Raw genomic sequence first — 19,215 nt, 5'->3', positions numbered from 1 at the left:
AGCCTACAAGAAAAAAAGCAGAGGGAGAGCCTCAACAAGAAAACCATGAGGAGCTTGTAAGCAAAGTCTGGCCCTGACAAAAGCTAGAATGAGAGAGAGCTCTGGGGTCTGGTTTAGGTTAAAGAGGGTTGCAACTCTAAGCCCAAAAATTGCTCCTTTTGTTCTTAGTTCCATCTGCCTTCAGAGACACAGGGCTTTGCACGTTCCTTGTGAATAAACAAGGCTGCGTCAATAACAAGCAGTCCTGTGGCAACTTAGAAACTAACAATTCATTAGCTCATGAGCTTTTGTGGTATAACCTACTTCAGATGAAAAAAAAGGAGTGGAAAAACAGAATCTAGGGTTTATTTTTATATATATATATATATATATATATATATATATATATATATATATATAGATGATGGGTGTCCAACCTTTTGGCTTGCCTGGGCCACATTGAGTGAAGAGGAATTGTCTTGGGCCGCATATAAAATATATAATATAGTTAATGTATATAAATCACATAATAATGTTAAAAGTTTACGATCTTGTGGGGCCGCATTACTAGCTGTCCAGGGCCGCGGGGTTGGACACGCCTGATATAGATGTATAATATAGTGTGGGCGGGGAAGTCAAAAAGAGGGTTACTTGTCACTAGTGGGACCAGTTAATGAAGCAATATAAGTAGGATGTGCCTCACGGGAATGTGACACATCCTACTTAACTTGCTTTGTTAACTGGTCCCACAGGTTGAACCTCTCATTTGGCACCCTTGGGTCCTGACCAGTGCTGGATGAGAGGATTGCCAAACCACAGGAGGTCAAAGTTGTCTAGAACGTTACCAATGCTTCCACTGCTTACTGGTCTCTTAGAAGACATCTAGGGGTGAATAACACCTACATAACACTGAGAACCAGAACTGGTGGCTGTAAACAAACTTTGTGGGACCATGGGAAACTTAGCTACACTCATAAAGTGGTTGTCTGGCTAACTAAAATCATGCTGGGTCGTGAATGTTTTGGGATGAGAGAGTTTCGTATTAGAGAGGTTCAACCTGTACTAGTAACGGGTAGTCTTTTTTTCTCCTTCCTTTCCTCCTCCCCGCCCCCACATAAAGCCTGGATTCTGCGTTTCCACTCAATTTTTTCATCTGAGGAAGTGAGTGAGGCAGAAATGAGTTGCACAGGGATGACTGTGAGCTAGGAGTCAGCTTCCCAGGGTGTAGTTATTCCCATCCTATAATGCCACGTAAAGCTTATCAATTTCATGACATTTTTAAAATCCCACCACCCTGTGCAAGCTGTCGTCTTTCTTGAAGTACATCTTCCATTTTCAGTATTTTTTTAATGTTAAAAAAATTGGTTAGGTATAAAGTTCTGAGTGTTAATTTATAAATTGTGGCCCTTTACTGATGGCAGTGTGTTAACTTTGTGAAGACTACCTGGTAAAAATGTGTTTATAAGTTTTAAAAGTTGATATTTAAACTTTTTTGAATATATATTGCATAATTGTTCTGGACTTGTCATGTTTTGTGCATTATGGTTGTGGGAGAAAGGGCTTTTGAAGGATATCCAGCTTGATCCATTTCCCGAGATATATTGTATTATAAAATATCCCCTGACTTCAGGACTTGAAGCTCAGGGGTCAGTGAGTTCCTCCACTTGCCAGGCCACAGAAGATGATACCACTGAAATGATTCTATAGATTTTTACAAATCAAATGACACCTCCTTTTCTATCATTAATTTGCACATGAACTTAAACAGGCTCCCAGACTGACAGAGATGATGGATCTATTTAGGGGCATATGATGATCAGCAAAAGTGCAAAAATATGGCACAATGTTTATTTTCAGGCGCAAATGGGTTTTCATGGGTAATAATGGCAGAATGAATGAAAATTTAAGCCCCGTAACTTGTGTCTGGGTAAAAGCCTATCCTCCAAAAAGGCATCTGGCCAGTCTTGGTTTGAAGTCATCATGATGTGGAAAATCAACCGCTTCCCTTAGTATTTTGTTCTCAACATTCTAATTTAAATTTGTCTGGCTTCAGTTTCCAGCCACTGGTTCTTTTATGTATTATTCAGCTAAACTAAAGACTCCTTTTGTGTGTGGTGTTTCTCCCTATGAAGGTACTTACACACACCTCTATTTCTTCTTTTTCATTAACTAAAAACAGATCTGGTCTTTAAATCTCTCACTGCTAGTCATTTTCTCCAATCCCCATATCTTTTTTTGTCTTTTCAGCACCCTCTCCAGTTTTTCAACATTCTTTTAAAAATGTGAACAGTAGAGCAAGTCACGGTATTCCACTGTCTGACTCATCAATACCATATGCAGACGTAAAATCACTTCTGTGTTCCTTCTCACTACATCCAAGGATTACATTAGCCCATTTTGCCCCACCATAGCACTGGGAACTCATGTTCAGTTGCTTGTCTACTGTGACCTGAAGTGCTTTTTCAGAGTCGCATCTTTCCAGGATATAACCTGCATTTTGCAGGTGTGGCTTGTATTCTCTGTTCCTAGATGTATACATTTATTTAGCTGTATTAAAACATGCAGTGTGCTATAGTTAGACCTTTATCATGTTAACTATATGTTTGAGTAAATTCCATGCTGGCAAAAGTTGCCAGTTTAACAGCCTGGGAGACTGAAGACTGTAGGACAGGTACAGTAAGACAGTATAAATGCAGGTTTCATTTGTATGTAGTTAATACACCTTTTTCCTGATCTGAAAGGACTGCTGCTAGTATTTGAGGTAGTTGTTTCATGGTTTTGATGTATTCAAATTTTTTAATCTGTTTGCACCTTTTTATTTTTTAACTGATAAAGTGAATTATTTTTCCTTATGAGCAGCTTCCTCTGTTTAATTGATAGATTAGAACCCCTTATTCAACTTCAGGCTTATCTACACTGGGTTTTTGTTTTGGTATTTTGGTTTTCAATAGCCATTGCATCCACACTGTAAAGCTCTTTATTCTGGAATAACAGGGCATTTAACTTGAAATAGTAACTCCACCAAAATGAACAACTTTGGGTAACTTCCTCCCCGTTCAGTTTCAAAATTGACTCAGTGTGTACTAAGCAAGAGGTAATTATGATTTAGTTGGCCACCTGGGAGGCATCCCATCATTGCTCTTATTTAGAAATTGGGCTCTCTAGTGTGAATGCTCAATTTCTAAATCTTCTTGAAGTATGACCACTCTTTTCAGAAATAACTTATTTAGCAGTGTCCAATACACTGTCTCGTTCACCCCATTGGTAAACAGGACAGCCGGATGTGGCGAATGTGGGTCAGGAGAGCTGCACAAGTGGGGCACCCCTCCCGCTGCTCCGTGCACGCACCCCACCGTTTGGTGAGACAGGCATGTGGCGGCGGGACCAAGGAGGCTTCTCCAGCAGCTGGCTGCAGCTGGGACAGCTCTTGCAGGGTGGCTGGGCAGTGCAGCTGTGTGGCTCGGGCTGTGTGGTGCAGCTGGGGTGGTGCAGCACGGCTGGGCAACTTGTGCGGCACGACTCCAGCAGTAGCATTGGTGAGTGTCTAGCAGGTAGCGGGGGTGTTAGGGTGCTTGTCTGGGAGTGGCAGCGCTTGGGAGGAGTGGGACTGTGGTTAAGTGGTGAATTTCTTTTGGACACGGCTGTGTTAGAACATTGAAATAAATTACAGTAAACCCCTGATTTACGTGGAGGTTGCGTCCTTGGCCCTGGGACTGCTCAGGTGGTGGCATCTCCAGTCACAGTGTTGAAGACCTAGACACCTCCAGGTGCTGCATGGTTTGGCCCCAGGCATCTCCACCCATGCCTGTCCCTCTCTGCCCCCAGCATTGCAGTACTGGGGAGCCACAAGGCAGGAGCCGCCTCCTGAGGAGTCTCTGAGCTGGCCAGCAGTGCAGGGGTGAGTGGCAAAGTGGGGTACAAGAAAGTAGGGTCCCCCTGACTCAACTTGCATTTGTACTGTATATCTGAAAAGCCCTGCAATATAGACATGTTTGAGTTGACACTTTCAGTTTTGGGTCTTTTTTTTTTTTCCCCTTCCCACTTCAAACTTAATTTCTTCTCACTGTCCTCTAATTTTGCTTGTTATAACTGCAGTAATTCACAGTAATGAGAGTACCGGCCTGTCTAAGTATAATGTAAGGTTGCATGCATACCTCTGTTGGGGCTCTTATAACTATTTGGGATTGTGTATGCCTACTGAAATATCAGCAAACATTCTTTTAAAGGTGCAGGTGGTTGAATAAATAGAAAGTAATGGCTCCCTTGGAACCAATATGGTTAGCAGTGTAATGCAGTATGCTAGAGGCAATGTAGTATATACTGTTCAGACAAAAATGAGAAGTCCTGTGGCACCTTATAGACTGATATTTTGGAGCATAAGCTTTCATGGGTAAAGACCCGCTTTGTCACATGCGAAGCTTTACGCACAAAAGTTTATGCTCCAAAATATCAGTTAATCTATAAGGTGCCACAGGACCTCTCGTTTTTGCAGATGCAAACTAACGTGGCTACCCCTCCGATATTCAGACAGCAATACAAAGTTATGACTATCGATCTTTAATACAAATACAGTGGGTCTTATTATAAGTCGTCTTATGTCGTTTCACAATCAGTCGTCAATTAATCAAGGAAACTAAATTCATTATATATTGCACAGATCTGCACTTAAGTCATTTTTCAAGGGACCGCAGTCATTTGCATCATCCTTCTTGCTGTCTGTGAGTTTTGATGTGAACACACTGCAAGTGCACATACTTGATCTTAATATATTTTGTGCAGTCCTTTAGCCATGAGTGGGAAATCAAGTGTTGGTGCAAAGTTAAGTGCTATTTGCAAGAGGCAACATGTTAGTGTGAGTCTTGCTGTGCAAACAGATGTGATAAAGTGCATCAGAAATGGTGAATGGGCTGCTGACGTTGCTTGCCATCTTGGCCTACCTCTGAGAACAGTTCATAACATTGCCAAGAATGCTGATGATATAATGGAAAAGGCTAAGCGTACGAGCAGCAGTCTTCTCTAATGATTGCTCGGCAAAGAAGCAGTGAGATGGAAATGATGGAGACAATGTTGGTTATGTGGTGGGATGACTTGCATATCCAGAATATGCCAATAAGTCTCAGTGCCATTTTAAAGAAGGCAGTGAGGTTATTTGAATTCCTTGAAGGATAAAGAGAAGCAGAAGTGGGAGGCACTTCTAAAGAAGAAATATTTAACGCTAGCCATAGCTCTTTTCACAGTTTTCAGTCACGCTATGGGCTCAATAACATTAGAGTGTAAGGCAAGGAAGCAAGTGCCGACATCGAGCCAGCTGAAATATACAAGGCAAAGTTGAGCAAGATCATTCAGGAAGGAGGATATGATCTGTGACTAGTTTTTAATCTGGATGACACGGGACATTATCGGAAAAGAAAGCTGAAATTAATCTACATTTCTGTTAATGAAAAAAGTGATCCAGGTTTCAAAAGACCATCTGACGCACTTGCTTGGTGGCAATGAAACAAGAGACAAGAAAATTAAACCACTGCTCATTTATCATAGCGAGAACCCTCGTGCCATAACAAATTAAATCAAATCTCATCTCCCCATTGTATGGAAGTCTCAGTGAAAGACTTGGATAACAAAGCAAATATTCCATGACTGATTAGTGGATTATTTTATTCTAGAAATGAAAAAATATTGTGAAGAGCAAAAATCTAACTTTCAAAATTCTTCTTCTTGAAGACAGCGCTGCTGCACATGACTTAGAATACGAATTGTTATGCTCCAACATTAGAGTTGAGTTTTTACCACCATGCACTATGTTGCTGACCCAACCAATGGATCAAGGTGCGATCAGTAACTTTAAAGTCTGTTAGGGGAGCAAAGTGGAAAGGGGGCCGCAGAAAGGAGAGTTTTAAGAGAGAGAGAAAGAGATCCTGTTGCTGAAGAGACTGCCCAGTGAGCGAACTAGTATTTGGTAAGAGCAAGTTTGCTTGACTGTTTTAAATTTTGAATTCTGATTGCAGGTGATTTCAGTTTGTTATTGTGGCATTTGGGACTGTGTGCATGGGCAGGATGGAGCCTTGTTTGATCTGTTGTTCCCTTGATTGCTTTTGATCAGCCTTGGGATCAGCCTTCCCCTGTGTGACTGAGGGGAAGTCCTAACCTAGATATGCAGGCTTTAAAAAGCCAGAGCCAGAGTGGAGTTTGATAGAGCAGGATCTACTATGGGTAGGAAGACACACAACACCGCTGCCAGCACTGCTCCTGTCTCCTCCACCTGTGTCTGTAGTCAGATAGATATCCTGACCAGGGATGCCTCTACACAGGCCCTGGTGTGGTTTTGCAGGGACTGTGACTTGCAGTTCTCACTTACTAAAGTCCAGGCTGGGGAGACCATCCAATGTAGAAGGTGTCTTCTGTCGGAATCTCTCAGGAAGCAGGTGGTAGAGCTACAGGAAGAGGTAGCTAGGCTCAGGAGTATTTGAATCCACAAGCAGTTCCTGGACAGTATTCATGTGGAGACAGCTGAGGGTAAGATAGCCGTCCCACCCAAAAGAGTACTGACACACAAGTGGAGGTGGAGATGGGGAGGGGGGGACACTGGCAGCTGGTCACTTCTGGCAGCAGGCAGTGCACCACTCCTGCTCCCAATCCTCCCACTGTGGTACTGGGAAACTGTTTCTCTTATGCCTTTCTGGATATGGGAGATACAGGAAATAAGGAATCGCCCCCTACAGCAGAAGCAGAGAAGCCTTGTACCCCCACAGCTCAGAGGTCTGTTGCCTCTGCAACGAGGAAGCAACATAGGGTGGTGGTGGTTGGAGTGTCCTCTGAGGGGGACAGATGCACCCATCTGTCACCCTGACATGTCATCCTGGGAGGTATGCTGCTTGCCAGGATCCTGTATCCGAGATGTTACGAAGGCATTGTCAAGGATTTTCCAGCCTATTGACTACTACCCCATGCTACTCCTTCATGTTGACGTGAATTATACTGCAAGGTGTAACCTTGAGTAGATCAAGCCTGATTACACAGCTGTGGGAGTAGAGGTGAAGGAGTTGGGGGCTCAGGTGGTGGTCTCTTCAGTCCTTCCTGTCAAAGGTAGGGGCCCAGGTGGAGACAGATGTATCCTGGAGTAAATGCCTGGCTGTGAGGATGGTGTTGCCAGGAGCGCTTTGGCTTCCTCAGTCACACGATGCTATTCCATGAAGGACTGCTGAGCGGGGATGGAATTCACCTTTTGAGAAATGGGAAGAATGTATTTGGATCGAGGCTAGATAACCTAGGGAGGAGGGATTTAAACTAGGTTCGATGGGGACAGGTGACCAAAGCCCACAAGTAAATACAAAACCTGGAGACCTGTGAGTTGAGTTGGAGATGGGAGGGATCATGGGCTATAATAGTAGAGAGAAAAGAGGGACTAGGCAGAACTGGGAGGCAAAAGGAAATCAGTATCTTAGACACCTATATAGAAATATGAGAAGTATGAGTAATAAGCATGAAGAACTTGAAATCCCAATAAATAAATACAACTATGACATAATTGGTATTAGAGACTGGGTGGGATAATACACATGATTGGAATATTGGTATAGAAGGTTATAGCTTAGGAAGGAAGGAAAGGCAGGATAAACAGGGAGAGGTATTGCCTTATATATTAAAAAATGTGCACACCTGGACTGAGGTGGAGATGGATGCAGGACACAAAGATGTTGAGAGTCTCTGGGTTAGGTTAAAAGGGTTTAAAAAAACAAGGGTGATGTCATATTAGGAGTCTATTACAGACCACCTAGCCAGTTAGAAGAGGTGGATGAGGCTTTTTCTGAATAACTAACAAAATTATCCAAAACAGGATTTGGTGGTGATGGGGGACTTCAGCTATTCTGACGTACATTGGGAAACTAACACAGCAAGGCACAGGCTATCCAGAAAGTTCTTGGACTGCATGGATGACAATTTTTTATTTCAGAAGGTGGAAAAAGCTGCTATGGGGGAAGCACTTCTAGATATGATTTTAACAAATACAGAGGAACTCGCTGAGAATTTGAAAATGGAGGGTAGCTTGGAAGAAAGTGACCATGAAATCATAGAGTTCATGATTCTAAGAAATAGTGAAAGGGAGAACAGCAAAACAGAGACAGTGGATTTCAGGAAAGCAAATTTTGGTAAACTCCGAGAGCTGGTAGGTAAGGTCCTATGGGAAGCCAGACTGAGAGTAAAAACAACTGAAGAGAGTCGGCAGTTTTTCAAAGGGACATTATTAAGGGGCCAAAAGCAAGCTAGACTGCTGCATAGGAAAGACAGAAAGTATGGTAAAAGACTGCCTTGGCTTAGCCAGGAGGTTTTGCAGGATCTCAAAATCTAAAAGGAGCCATATAAAAAGTGAGAAATTAGGAGAAATTACAAAAGATGAATATAAGCAGACAATACATGTATGCTGGGGCAAGATTAGAAAGGCCAAGGCACAAAATGAACTCAAACTAGCTAGAGACATAAAGGGTAACAAGAAATCATTCTATAAATATATTAGAAGTAAGGGGAGGACCAACGACAGGGTAGGGCCACTACTCAGTAAGGAGGGAGAAACAATATCTGGAAACTTGGAAATGGCGGAGGTGCTTAATGATTTCTTTGTTTCGGTATTCACCAAGAAGCCCAATGCACAAATGCTTAATATAATGTGTGCTAGTGGGATTGGAGTAGGTTTAGAGGATAAAGGTTTTTAAAAAAAAAAAAAAAAAAAAAAGTTAAGTTTCTTAGAAAAATTAGATATCTGCAAGTCACTAGGGCCTGATGAAATGCATCCTAGAATACTTAGGGAGCTGATAGAGGAGGTTTTTGAGCCTTTAGCTATCATTTTTCAAAAGTCCTGGAAGTCGGGAGAGATTCCAGGAGACTGGAAGAAGGGAAATATAGTGCCCATGTATAAAAAGGGGGAAAAGAACAACCCAGAAAACTGTCTGGTCTGTAGTTTTTCTGTGCCAGGAAAGATAATGGAACAAATAATTAAGGAATTCATCTGCAAACATCTGGAAGAAAATAGGGTGATAGGTAACAGTATGGATTTGTAAAGAATAAATCATGCCAGACCAATCTGAAAGGTTTTTTTGAGAGGATAACAAGTCTTATGGATAATGGAAAAGCAGTGGGTGTGGTATACCTAGACTTTTGTAAGGCATTTGACAGATTCTTGCATGATCTTGCACTATAAGATGGATGCATAACTGGCTGGATAACCGTTTTTAAAGAGCAGTTATTTATGGTTTGCAGTCATGCTGGAAGGGCATAACAAGTGGGGTTCTACAGGGGTCTGTTTTGGGACAAGTTCTATTCAATATCTTCATCAACGACTTAGATATTGGCATAGAGGGTACGCTTATTAAGTTTGCAGATGATACCAATCTGGGAGGGGTTGCACCTGCCTTGAAGGATAGGGTCATAATTCAAAATGATCTGGACAAACTCGAGAAATGGTCTGAGGTAAACAGGATGAAGTTTAATAAGGACAAATGCAAAGTGTTCCACTTAGGAAGGAACAATCAGCTTCATACATGTAGAATGGGAAATGACTGTCTAGGAAGGAGTACTACAGAGAGGGATTTTAAGGGTCATAGTGGACCACAAGCTAAATATGAGTCAACAGTGTGATGCTGTTGCCAAAAAAGCAAACAAGATTCTGGGATGCATTAACAGGAGTATTGTGAGGAAGACACAAGAGGTCGTTCTTCCACTCTACTCTGTGCTGATTAGGCCTCATGTGGAGCACCATGTCCAGTTCTGGGTATCACATTTCAAGAAAGATGTGGAGAAATTGGAGGAGGTCCAGAGAAGAGCAGCAAGAAAGATTAAAGTTCTAAAGAACATTAGCTGTGAGGGAAGATTGAAAGAAGTGGGCTTGTTTAGTTTAGAAAAGAAAAGACTTAGAGGGGACATGATAGCAGTTTTCAAGTGCCTTAAAGAGGGCTACAAGGAGGAGGGAGAAAAATTGTTCTCCTGGGCCTCTGGGGATAGGACAAGGAACAGTGGGCTTAAACTGCAGCAAGGGAGGTTTAGGTTGGACATTAGGAAAAACTTCCTAACTGTCATGGTGGTTAAACACTGGAATAAATTACCTAGGGAGGTTGTAGAATTTAGGGAGGTTAGATAGATACCTGTTGGGGATGGTCTAGACTGTGCTTTGCCCTGTTGAGAGGGCATGGAACTGGGCTTAACCTCTTGAGGTCCCTTCCAGTCTAAGAACGCTTTTATTGTCTCTTTTTTCTGATTCATTGTATTTCTGAACAAGAGAAATGTAATCGTTTTCAAAGATTTCCTAAACACAAAGAAGAAAACCAACTTCCTATTTAATTTGTCTGGTGGCTGATAAGGTTTGCCTCCAGTTGGGGTTTCACCAGGACAGTCTGGCTTGTGTGCCTGGTTCCATTTGACAAGCCCTCATTTCTGGGATTTTGATCTGGGATTAAGAGGCAGAGGAAGGGACAGGGCCTTTGGGAAAAGAGCTGCCTCAGTCTTAGAATATACATTCAGGAAAGGATTTTCTTCAGTAATGTGTGTCTACCAAGAGTAGCAGGACTGTAGCATGTTTCTGCCTGGTTCTCCATTAAAAGTTTTATGCCTCTTCTTTACAAGGGTGCTTTCTATCACCTAATCCTCTCTGTACCTCAGTACTTAAGATTACCACGGGTCTTGGTGGATTCTTCATCACTGACACTTTTTAAATCAAGATTCGGTGTTTTTCTAAAGGTCTTTTTTGGGAAAGATCTATGGCAGTATTACATCGGTCAGACTATGTAATCATGGTGGTTCATGAGTGCTGGTCTTAGAATCTATGATAACAGACATCTTTATTTCTCACCTGACATTAACTCTCTGTATTGTACTGTATTCCCAAATTGAAATGTGACTGAACCATCTACTCTTGCTTCTTGTGTCATTTACTTTTAATACTTATAGTTAAGCAGAAACCCCTTACACTTAACATTTTCTAAAATAATTACTCAGACTGTTTTTCAGAACAGTTGATTTACCTTGGGACTACACCAAGTGGGGAAAAAATGAAGCAGGTGATATTCTCTTTAGTGTGAAGATGTGGCCTCTAATACTGAAGAACTTAGTATGTGGCATTTCATCTTGAGCCAAGCAGCCTCTTAGAAGCGCATCTACTAAAATGTTTCTCTGTTACCCATTCACATTAAAGACAAGGGCACTATGGCTCCTTTTTCAGCTGTCTGGTATTAGCTGGCTCAGTCTCAGATTTATATATTATTTCGCTTCAAGAGTGAGTCTGGGATATTAAAAATGTGCTCTCCAGTAATGTCCAACTATTGTTTACTTTTTCAGGAGCTGTGGTTGAAATGGAAGGCTGAGGAGCCCAACCTTATGTTAGAGATCTACATGCGAACACTACAACTTGAATGAACACAATGAAAATGCTTCCTGGAGTGGGTGTGTTTGGGACTGGCAGCATTGCCCGGGTACTGGTCCCTTTGTTGAAAGCAGAGGGTTTCTCCATCGAAGCACTTTGGGGGAAGACTGAAGAGGAAGCAAAGCAGCTAGCAGAGGAGATGAGCATTGAGTTCTACACAAGTCGGACTGATGACGTCTTGCTGCACCAAGATGTAGATTTGGTTTGCATCAACATCCCTCCCCCATTAACTCGGCAAATTGCTGTGAAAGCTCTAGGTACTTTTTTTTATCTTTGGATATATGTGGCAGTTTTTCCCAAGGTGTGGTACGCATACCACTGGTGGTACGCGAAAGGATTTCAAATGGTGTATGGCAGAAAATAAATTACTAAAAACCAGGAGATAAGCTGTAGAAGAGGGGGTACGCCGATAAGGCCAAAGTGACAAAAGGGGGATGCAAATGTTTTAAATTTGGGAAACACTGCTCTAATTGAAAAAAACACTTGCTAATAGAGTTAGGCTAAAATTTCCCAAGCTGGGTGTCTGCCTCAGGCTGAAATTTTTTTGGTGTTAAGTGTTAGAAGTGATCAGCTACCTTTGAGAACAAAAGTAGGGGAAAATAAATTTAGTTGTTCACATTGAAAAAATGTTACAAGAGTTTAGCTGGGAAGCTCTATCACCCCCCCGCCCCATACTGCGTAAAAGGGACTTGGAATGTTTTTGACATGGTATGGCAAACTGCGTTTTGTCAGGGAAGTGCGTTTTGCTGCTCATATAAATGGGGTAGATTTTTTTTGACCAAGTGATAAGTTTCTGGGGGGGAAAAAAATTGCAGGTGCTCAAGAGACTAGTGAAGTTGGCAGGTAATTTTTGTGACTATTCAGTATTGCAAGTGCTCCATCTACGACAGTGGTGGGCAGTAATTTTTGATGGTGTCTACTCTAAGAATTTGGTAAGTGGTCAAGGGCAGTACTCTTTCATGATATTAATGGAGGAGGGGGCGGGGTTTGGAATGAAGGTTGGATGCAGAAGAGGGCTGGGATGGAGTTTGGGTGAAGGAGGGCAGGGGTTTGGAGTGTGGGGTCGGGGGAAGGTAAGGGTGCAGGAGGTGAGATGCAATAGGTGGTCAGGGAGAGGGCTGTGACCTGGGATGAGGGTTGCAAGAGGTTGATACAGGGATTTCAGTTGTGACTGGAGTCGGGGATTGGGTTGCAGGGTCTGGAAGCAGGTTGTGGGTAGGAGTGCAGGGTCAGAGAGAGGGTTGTGATCTGAGGCAGCAGTTGCAGGAGGTGGGTACAGGGATTTGGGTTGTGACTTGGGTGCTGGGTCTGGGAAGAGGTATAGGCACAGGTGCCTCTTCCCCACACGCCGTTCAAGCAGCCATCTGCAGGGGCCATGTGCTTCTCTGAGTGCCATGAGGGAGAGGGCTTCTTGCACTGCCCCTGCCCCCACACCCAGGCTCACTGCAGTATTCAGAGAGCCACCTGGTCCCCATGGCCAACTGCTTTGAGCTACATGCTGAGTTGGGACAGGCAGGGAGCCTGTCCAAGACTGTTGCTGGGTCACAGACCAGATTTTGGGGCTGAGCTGGACTTTCCTGCTACTCGTTGCTGAGGGGTTCTTGTTGCTCCTGGGCTAGTGCTTGGGAGGAGTCAACCCTGACTGAAATACAGAGAGGAGAATGGCTGAGCCAAGATGAACATGGAAGATGTGGATGGGGACAAGAGCTTAACAGTGGGAGGGGTGAGAGGTGGTGTGGAAAGGGAGAGCTGTTTGTACTGGCTGGGCAAGGAGATTGGGAATTGGTTGCACAGGCTTCTTGTGTTCACTAACTTCTGATTTCTTAACTTTCCAGCCTGAATGTTTTTATGTGCAGTGGTATGTGCCTGTATAAGGCTTTGTAAATCTGAAGCTTGGCTTCTTGTTGACTCTTGATGGAAGTCGGAATGAATGGGTTTATAGGATTGGGAACCATGTCAGGCTGTATCAGCTAGGGTGAACCTTTATTCTCTGCCTTTTAAGTAGATTTGTGTGCTAATGTAACTTGCTTTTGAAGTAAACATTACAGGCTAGCCCTTCTAAAATGTCAGTCAGATGATCTTTGGGTTATGTCTTTGGTTGTTAGAATTGTCTTAAGTGCTTTATTACTGCTCCTAGTCCCCATGAAACTCTTGCTATGGAAAATATAATATACAAATTAGAATTCATTGTTTTCTATGAGGTTACCTGTGAAATGAGATGAATTTCTGGTGTTGAACTTTATCTGGTAAACTAAAGGGAACACAAGACAAATTTAGATTGTTAAACTCCCACCCTTCAAAGTTAAGGACACATGAAATGGCATCTCTCCAGTCAAAGGAAGTGACAAATGAAGATGAAATGCAGATTATTAAGGCATTTATGTAGTTAATGGGAAAAGTCAAAAGTTAGGGAGGGATTGATGTCTCTGTTTAAGAGATCTGTGAATGAACTGCAACATCACAGAGGGTTATTTACTTCTATTTTCCTTGAAAACTCATCTTAAAAACTCTAATTGCTATTCCACTTGTCCTTTGCCTTTTTCTAAATTTGTCCAAGGTATTCCTTGAACACGTTTCTGGTTTGACCAAATTCCAGAAGCATGTGCATAATATCAAGAATGTTCTTCCTGGGCCCAGATTTTTGGAGAAAAACCTGTTATATGATGCGCTCAGAGGTGGCGAATATTCCGGCTAGGATATCAGAATTAAAAGCAATCATTACATCTAGAGCCTTTTTGAAGGGGAATTATATGTAACTAGGGGTATATTTGTCCTTCACGAGGTGAGAGATTTGGAATTGAAAATGATTATGATGCTGTGCAATGAAAGACAGTCGCACCATGACAGGTGTTTGGCCAGGGGGAAATTGACAACCGGTGTGGCCCTGGGACAACACAGTCAAAAGCTCCCCCCCCCCCCCCCCGTTATATTAAAATATTAATGTTATGTCATTGTTTATGCTTTAAAAGCTATTTATGCTCATTATCACTCATGATGGGTAATAAAATTACACTTAAGTTCATTTTAAAATAAGAATTATATGACACATTTCTTTTGTTTCATAAAAGTGAATTGTTTAAACAAAATGGAGTTATGGAGCCTGGGGCAACTGCCCCTTTTGTCTTATGTTAAGCTGCCAGGGGTGGAAGATGAGGGCCAGTGGTGCCAGCTGCTGTTAATGCTAGTTTATATTTTTTAAAATGTATGAGTAGCCATAAACAGTTAAACAACCCAGTAACAAGTGTGGGTACAAGCCTAACAGAAGTCATGTGGTAATACTAAATTTGAACCATGAGCAAGGCATAACTGATCAATGCCTAGATAGTAATCAAAATTAAGACAAGCACGACCAACATGTAACCAGTAAGGGGAGAAGCTATTTTACATTTATGTATCACTTTTCATCCCATAAGATCTTCATAAAATGTCTCTCTTATTGCCCGCAACTGCAATGCAGTCATCTCTCAACAAAATAAAAGGTAACTTAAGAGTAGTACACGGTTATGCATCAATCTGAGGTAAAAAGCAAAAAAAGACACCATCTAACCGAAAAGGCTCAGGAATTTAGGGAGGCAGAGTATATGAAAAACACAAATGAGAATTTGTTTAAGACCCGGGAGCCAACATGGCTGTGCCTACAGCGCTGATCCTTTAAGTGGTTGATCAGTGGAGTAGATGAAGAAGGAGCCATTCAGTTGCTATCTCTTAGCTCAGGTGGGTTTTTACATATTTGAAAGATGAGAGATCTTTGTAATGCATGTTTTGTCTGTCAGCCTGGCTTTGTATATATTAAACACATTAAATATATATTTGTATTGTGGGAGACAGAAAAGGGCTTTATCAGTGGTTTGCATTTTTGGATGCTCCACCGTTGTCGTTGCTGGAACAGGTGCTCTGTGCTGCTGACCAAAGTATATTACTATTACCATTTGCATACAGCTTTTCCATCTCCTTATCACAAAAGAGTGGGAGGATTTTTGTGTTTCAGCACTTGTGTAAACAGGAAGTAGCACAATGAGGGACAGCATTTTGGACTGAGTTTATCACATTCCTGCATAGGCGGAGTTGTCACACATTGGCAGGACTTCAAAAAAGACAGGATTTCTGGAGGTTTGAAATATAGCTCATTTTATTATGATTACAATGGAAATTAAAATTTGCTTACTCCCTCTCAAAGGCACGTGGAGGACAGAGCAATAGAGAAACATGCTTCTAGTTATCGATAGTACATTTCTGTGGCATATACCCACATGCACTTCACACTGTTCAGAACTTGTGAAGAGCCTGTGAAGTAAATGACACTACAATTCTTAAAAACAGCCTGACATAGATATTTTAATGTAGGCCAAGTAAAAGTGGGTGGTAATGATGGGGTCAACATTGTAACTTGAACGTCTGGAGGCAGGAGGGGCAAGCTGAAGTGAATTTGGCATTTGTGAGCAGTACTGGACAGACAGTTCTGGACGATGCAGCCATGTCAGTTAAGCACTGAGCAGGTGTGTCAAGGATTGTCATGGTAGGATTGTAGAATAGTTGTAGCACAATCTTCCTGCACTTCAGCTGCCAGTGTGCAAAAGCTCTGACCTTAAAGCAGGGGTCTGCAGCCAAAATAGCCAGAAGAGCTAACTTTTCAAATTCAGTTACAAAATCAATACTTCACAAACCTCAGTGCAAGTGAATATCAGATAGTCCTTAATAAATAACATCAAACCATGCTTTTTGTAACTCCTGTTTTAAGAACAGGGCACACAATGATTTTTACCAGTTAGAAAGTTTTGTTACTTTCACCCCTGGATTGGAGAGCAAATGAGGACAAGGAACAGGGGATAGGCTCTTAAGCAGGAGGCAGCAATGTTCACATCAACCCTCCACAGGCCCCTTCCCCCCATTCTTCGGCTCTGCCCTCCTTGGCTCACAAACCTGCCCCCCATACCCAAGGTTTACTCACCTCAGCCCCCAAATCCACGCCCCCATCTGCAGACTTAAGCCCTCTTAGCCCCAAACCTGCCCACCCCCACCCCCAGGATTAACCTGCCTCAGCCGATGAGCTCCTCCAGCTGCATACCCTGCCCCAACCTACCCACTGAATCCGGATCTTTCTTGCCCACCCATTGCTCTCTCCCCATACGTGCTCTGGATCTCCCCACCCTCCTCCCCAGCTACTTAGGCCAGAACGTGTCTGCAACTTTCCCAGCCACTCCCCACCCAGCAGCACCAGGTGGACTCATCAGGTCCCAGGGCCAGGCGGGAGCTGGGACTGGTCCTGGGGGAGCTGAGATAGTTAAGTTTAAGAACAACCTTTAATTTAAAGCTCACCTCTAAGTGCTTTAAAATTTACATGAGACTACTTGGATTACCTTGAAATTTGTGGTACTTCATGGTGTTGCAGAGATCTGTCCTGGACCCAAATTTGGGGCCATGGGACCAAGAGGTCCTAAAATGCAGCCTGTTGGGAGGGGAAGGGAGATGGACTTTTCTTAAGGTTGACAGATTCCAGCAACTTTATTTCTGATCACAGCCAGAGCTCAAATGTAGCGCACAGATTATTGCTCCAAGGTCTCAAACATTTCCCTTGACAGCGTGCAGAAAATCACATTTAAAACATTTGAAAAAAGTTTCCATCTTTCATTAGGCACACTAAGGCTCAGGATTCTATTCTCACACCTTAAGGTTACACAGAGCATGCACAGGGAAAAGAGTTAAGGGAATTGTTAGCCCTCACAGTTCCACACCAGCTGGATAGCTCAAGGGGATCAGCCACTGGTAATTTTCTGCATGCTCTCCAGCTGTATTCCCTGTGTTAGGCTGTGTCTACACTATATGAAGAAGTTGAATTCAAGGCAGTTAGCTCAATTTTTACAAAGTCAGTGTCTATACTAACTACCATAAGCTGGATTTTTAAAGAGCGCTAAGATTGATACATCATCATCAAAAGTGGCTGGGTGTAGCATCAAGTTTTAATAAAGGCTAATGTGGAAGCACCATGTCTTAAAATCAAATTTATTAGACTCCAGAAGCATCCTGTGCATATCTCACAAAGCTACACAGTTGCCTGCTATGTATGGCTGCTTCCATCTCCACTGCTCTCCAGGTGTGCAGGAAGTAGGTCACAGGAAGCCTGCAAATTTGAATTCATTACCAGCAAGCTCAGGAAATATGAGGTGCTCCCAGAAGCTAAAATTTTTACCCATCGTCTTGCACTGCATCGGTAGCCATCACACCCCATCAGTAGCCATCTCTTGCAATCATGAGCGCTCAGGGTAGTAGTCTGCTTAGTTATCAGGGTCACAAGAGAGCTCCTGCATTCTGGAGTTCCTTGCTGTTTGAAGAGAGGAGTCGGTGGCCAGCAGACTTTGAGTGTCCGAGCGAAATGAGGACAAATTTGAGATGATGTCACGCAGGATGATCTACAGATTACTCCTGAGACTAGATGCAATGCTGGGTCAAGGTGAAAAGTCCAGGAAGCCAGCCGGTGGTTCGGGTCATCTTCAAAAACCTGCCGCTATTATGAACAGCTGCATGTGCTGCTTCCGGGGGGACCTAACCATGTTGCCCATTCTTAATTGCTACATGGCAATTTTTTACATGTTCTGGGGGCCAAATGCAATATAGCCCCAAACCCACCCCATCCCCAGGTTTAATCTCTCGCAGCCCCAAACCCAGGATTAATTTACTTTACACAAGAGCTCTGTGTGCTGCTGCCCCCACCCACTGCTCCTTCACTGGGCCGCAGTCTTGTCCTTACCGCAATTGTACAGCTCCCCGCAGCCTCCTACTCCCTTCCCCCACATACAGCGTGGCAGGGGAAGCTCTCTGCCCTGCCACACTGAAATAATGGGACTCAATTTAATTGGTTTAATGTCTGGATCCCTCCTGCCAGCCATTAAACCAATTAAATTGAGTTCTACTTTTTCAGTATGGCGGGTAGGGAGCAAGAGCGGGAGGAGTGAGTGGTGGGCACTGCAGATGGCTCCTTAAAGAGCCAAATGCAGCTCAGAGCTGCCCAGCCAGTTTTCAAAATTGTGCTGCTGATGGCTCCCCGGTCTGGATGAAAAGGCTCTGCTGACTGAATTCTGGCCCATGGGCCATGTGTTGGCCCCACTGCTTTAAACCTTAGGTCATTTGGGTGAGTTGTTTTAGCATTACATTTAATTTTTTTGAATTTAATTTGCTTTTTTCAGTCTGAGGCATTTTTAATAGCTGTTGCCCAGATTTTCATGATTGTACTGGAAGAGGTTATGGGATTATTTTCTCAAAGTTTTCCTTACATTAGATTTATTTTGGGTAAGCTTAGAATGTCAGATGAATTTACTAAATAAAAGGTGGAGTAGAACACACTTTTAAACAGCTGAAATCTTGTAAAGGTACACCATTCTGTGTGTGTAGAGCAGCATCACCCCTCACATGGTATTAAACTTCTATTATTGGAAGAGTTCTAGATGACTCAACATACAGTAACAACTGCATTTTAATATTTTTAATACTTTCCCATTATTATGCAATGTAAGTTGCCTTTAAACTAGTGTGTGTGTTAAGAGTCAAGACAAATGAAATAAACAACAGTGTCACAACTTGCAAAGGAATCTGGTTTAGCTGCCCTGCACTTGGAGAGCGCCCCTCTCAAAACTCCCTCCTGTTTTCAATCACCTATGCTCAAGCTATGGCTATGGTCTGAAGAAGTGGGTCTGTCCCACGAAAGCTCACCTAATAAACCATTTTGCTAGCCTTTAAAGTGCTACTTGACTGCTTTTTGTTTTGCTATGCTCAAGCAGTATGAGACATCCTTTCACAGACTTAGCTGCTGTCTCTCAGCTCCCTGATCACCCACA

General features: G+C 42.8%; 2 protein-coding genes across 5 annotated transcripts in view; both read left to right on the top strand.

The window, feature by feature from the left end:
- The window catches only part of GFOD2 (Gfo/Idh/MocA-like oxidoreductase domain containing 2), a 43,000-nt gene that overhangs the window by 2,741 nt on the left and 21,044 nt on the right, over positions 1-19,215 (top strand). For 2 of the 4 annotated variants that reach the window (XM_075008381.1, XM_075008384.1), the window contains exon 2: positions 11,302-11,643. In XM_075008381.1, the coding sequence (XP_074864482.1) occupies positions 11,376-11,643 (268 nt within the window). In that variant the 5' untranslated portion in view covers positions 11,302-11,375. Of the gene's footprint in view, positions 1-3,786; positions 3,878-4,755; positions 5,936-11,301; positions 11,644-19,215 lie in introns of those variants that run through there. The other 2 variants (XM_075008383.1, XM_075008382.1) reach the window with 2 other exon arrangements.
- Positions 11,520-19,215, top strand: part of ENKD1 (enkurin domain containing 1) — a 64,166-nt gene continuing 56,470 nt past the window's right edge. The window contains exon 1 of the mRNA XM_075008380.1: positions 11,520-11,643. The gene's annotated coding sequence lies outside the window, so the exon portion shown is untranslated. The remainder of the gene's footprint in view (positions 11,644-19,215) is intronic.

The sequence above is a fragment of the Carettochelys insculpta genome, chromosome 14 (genome assembly GCF_033958435.1).
Source record: "Carettochelys insculpta isolate YL-2023 chromosome 14, ASM3395843v1, whole genome shotgun sequence".
Lineage (NCBI taxonomy): Eukaryota > Metazoa > Chordata > Testudines > Carettochelyidae > Carettochelys > Carettochelys insculpta.
This window is presented reverse-complemented; position numbering and strand designations above follow the sequence as displayed.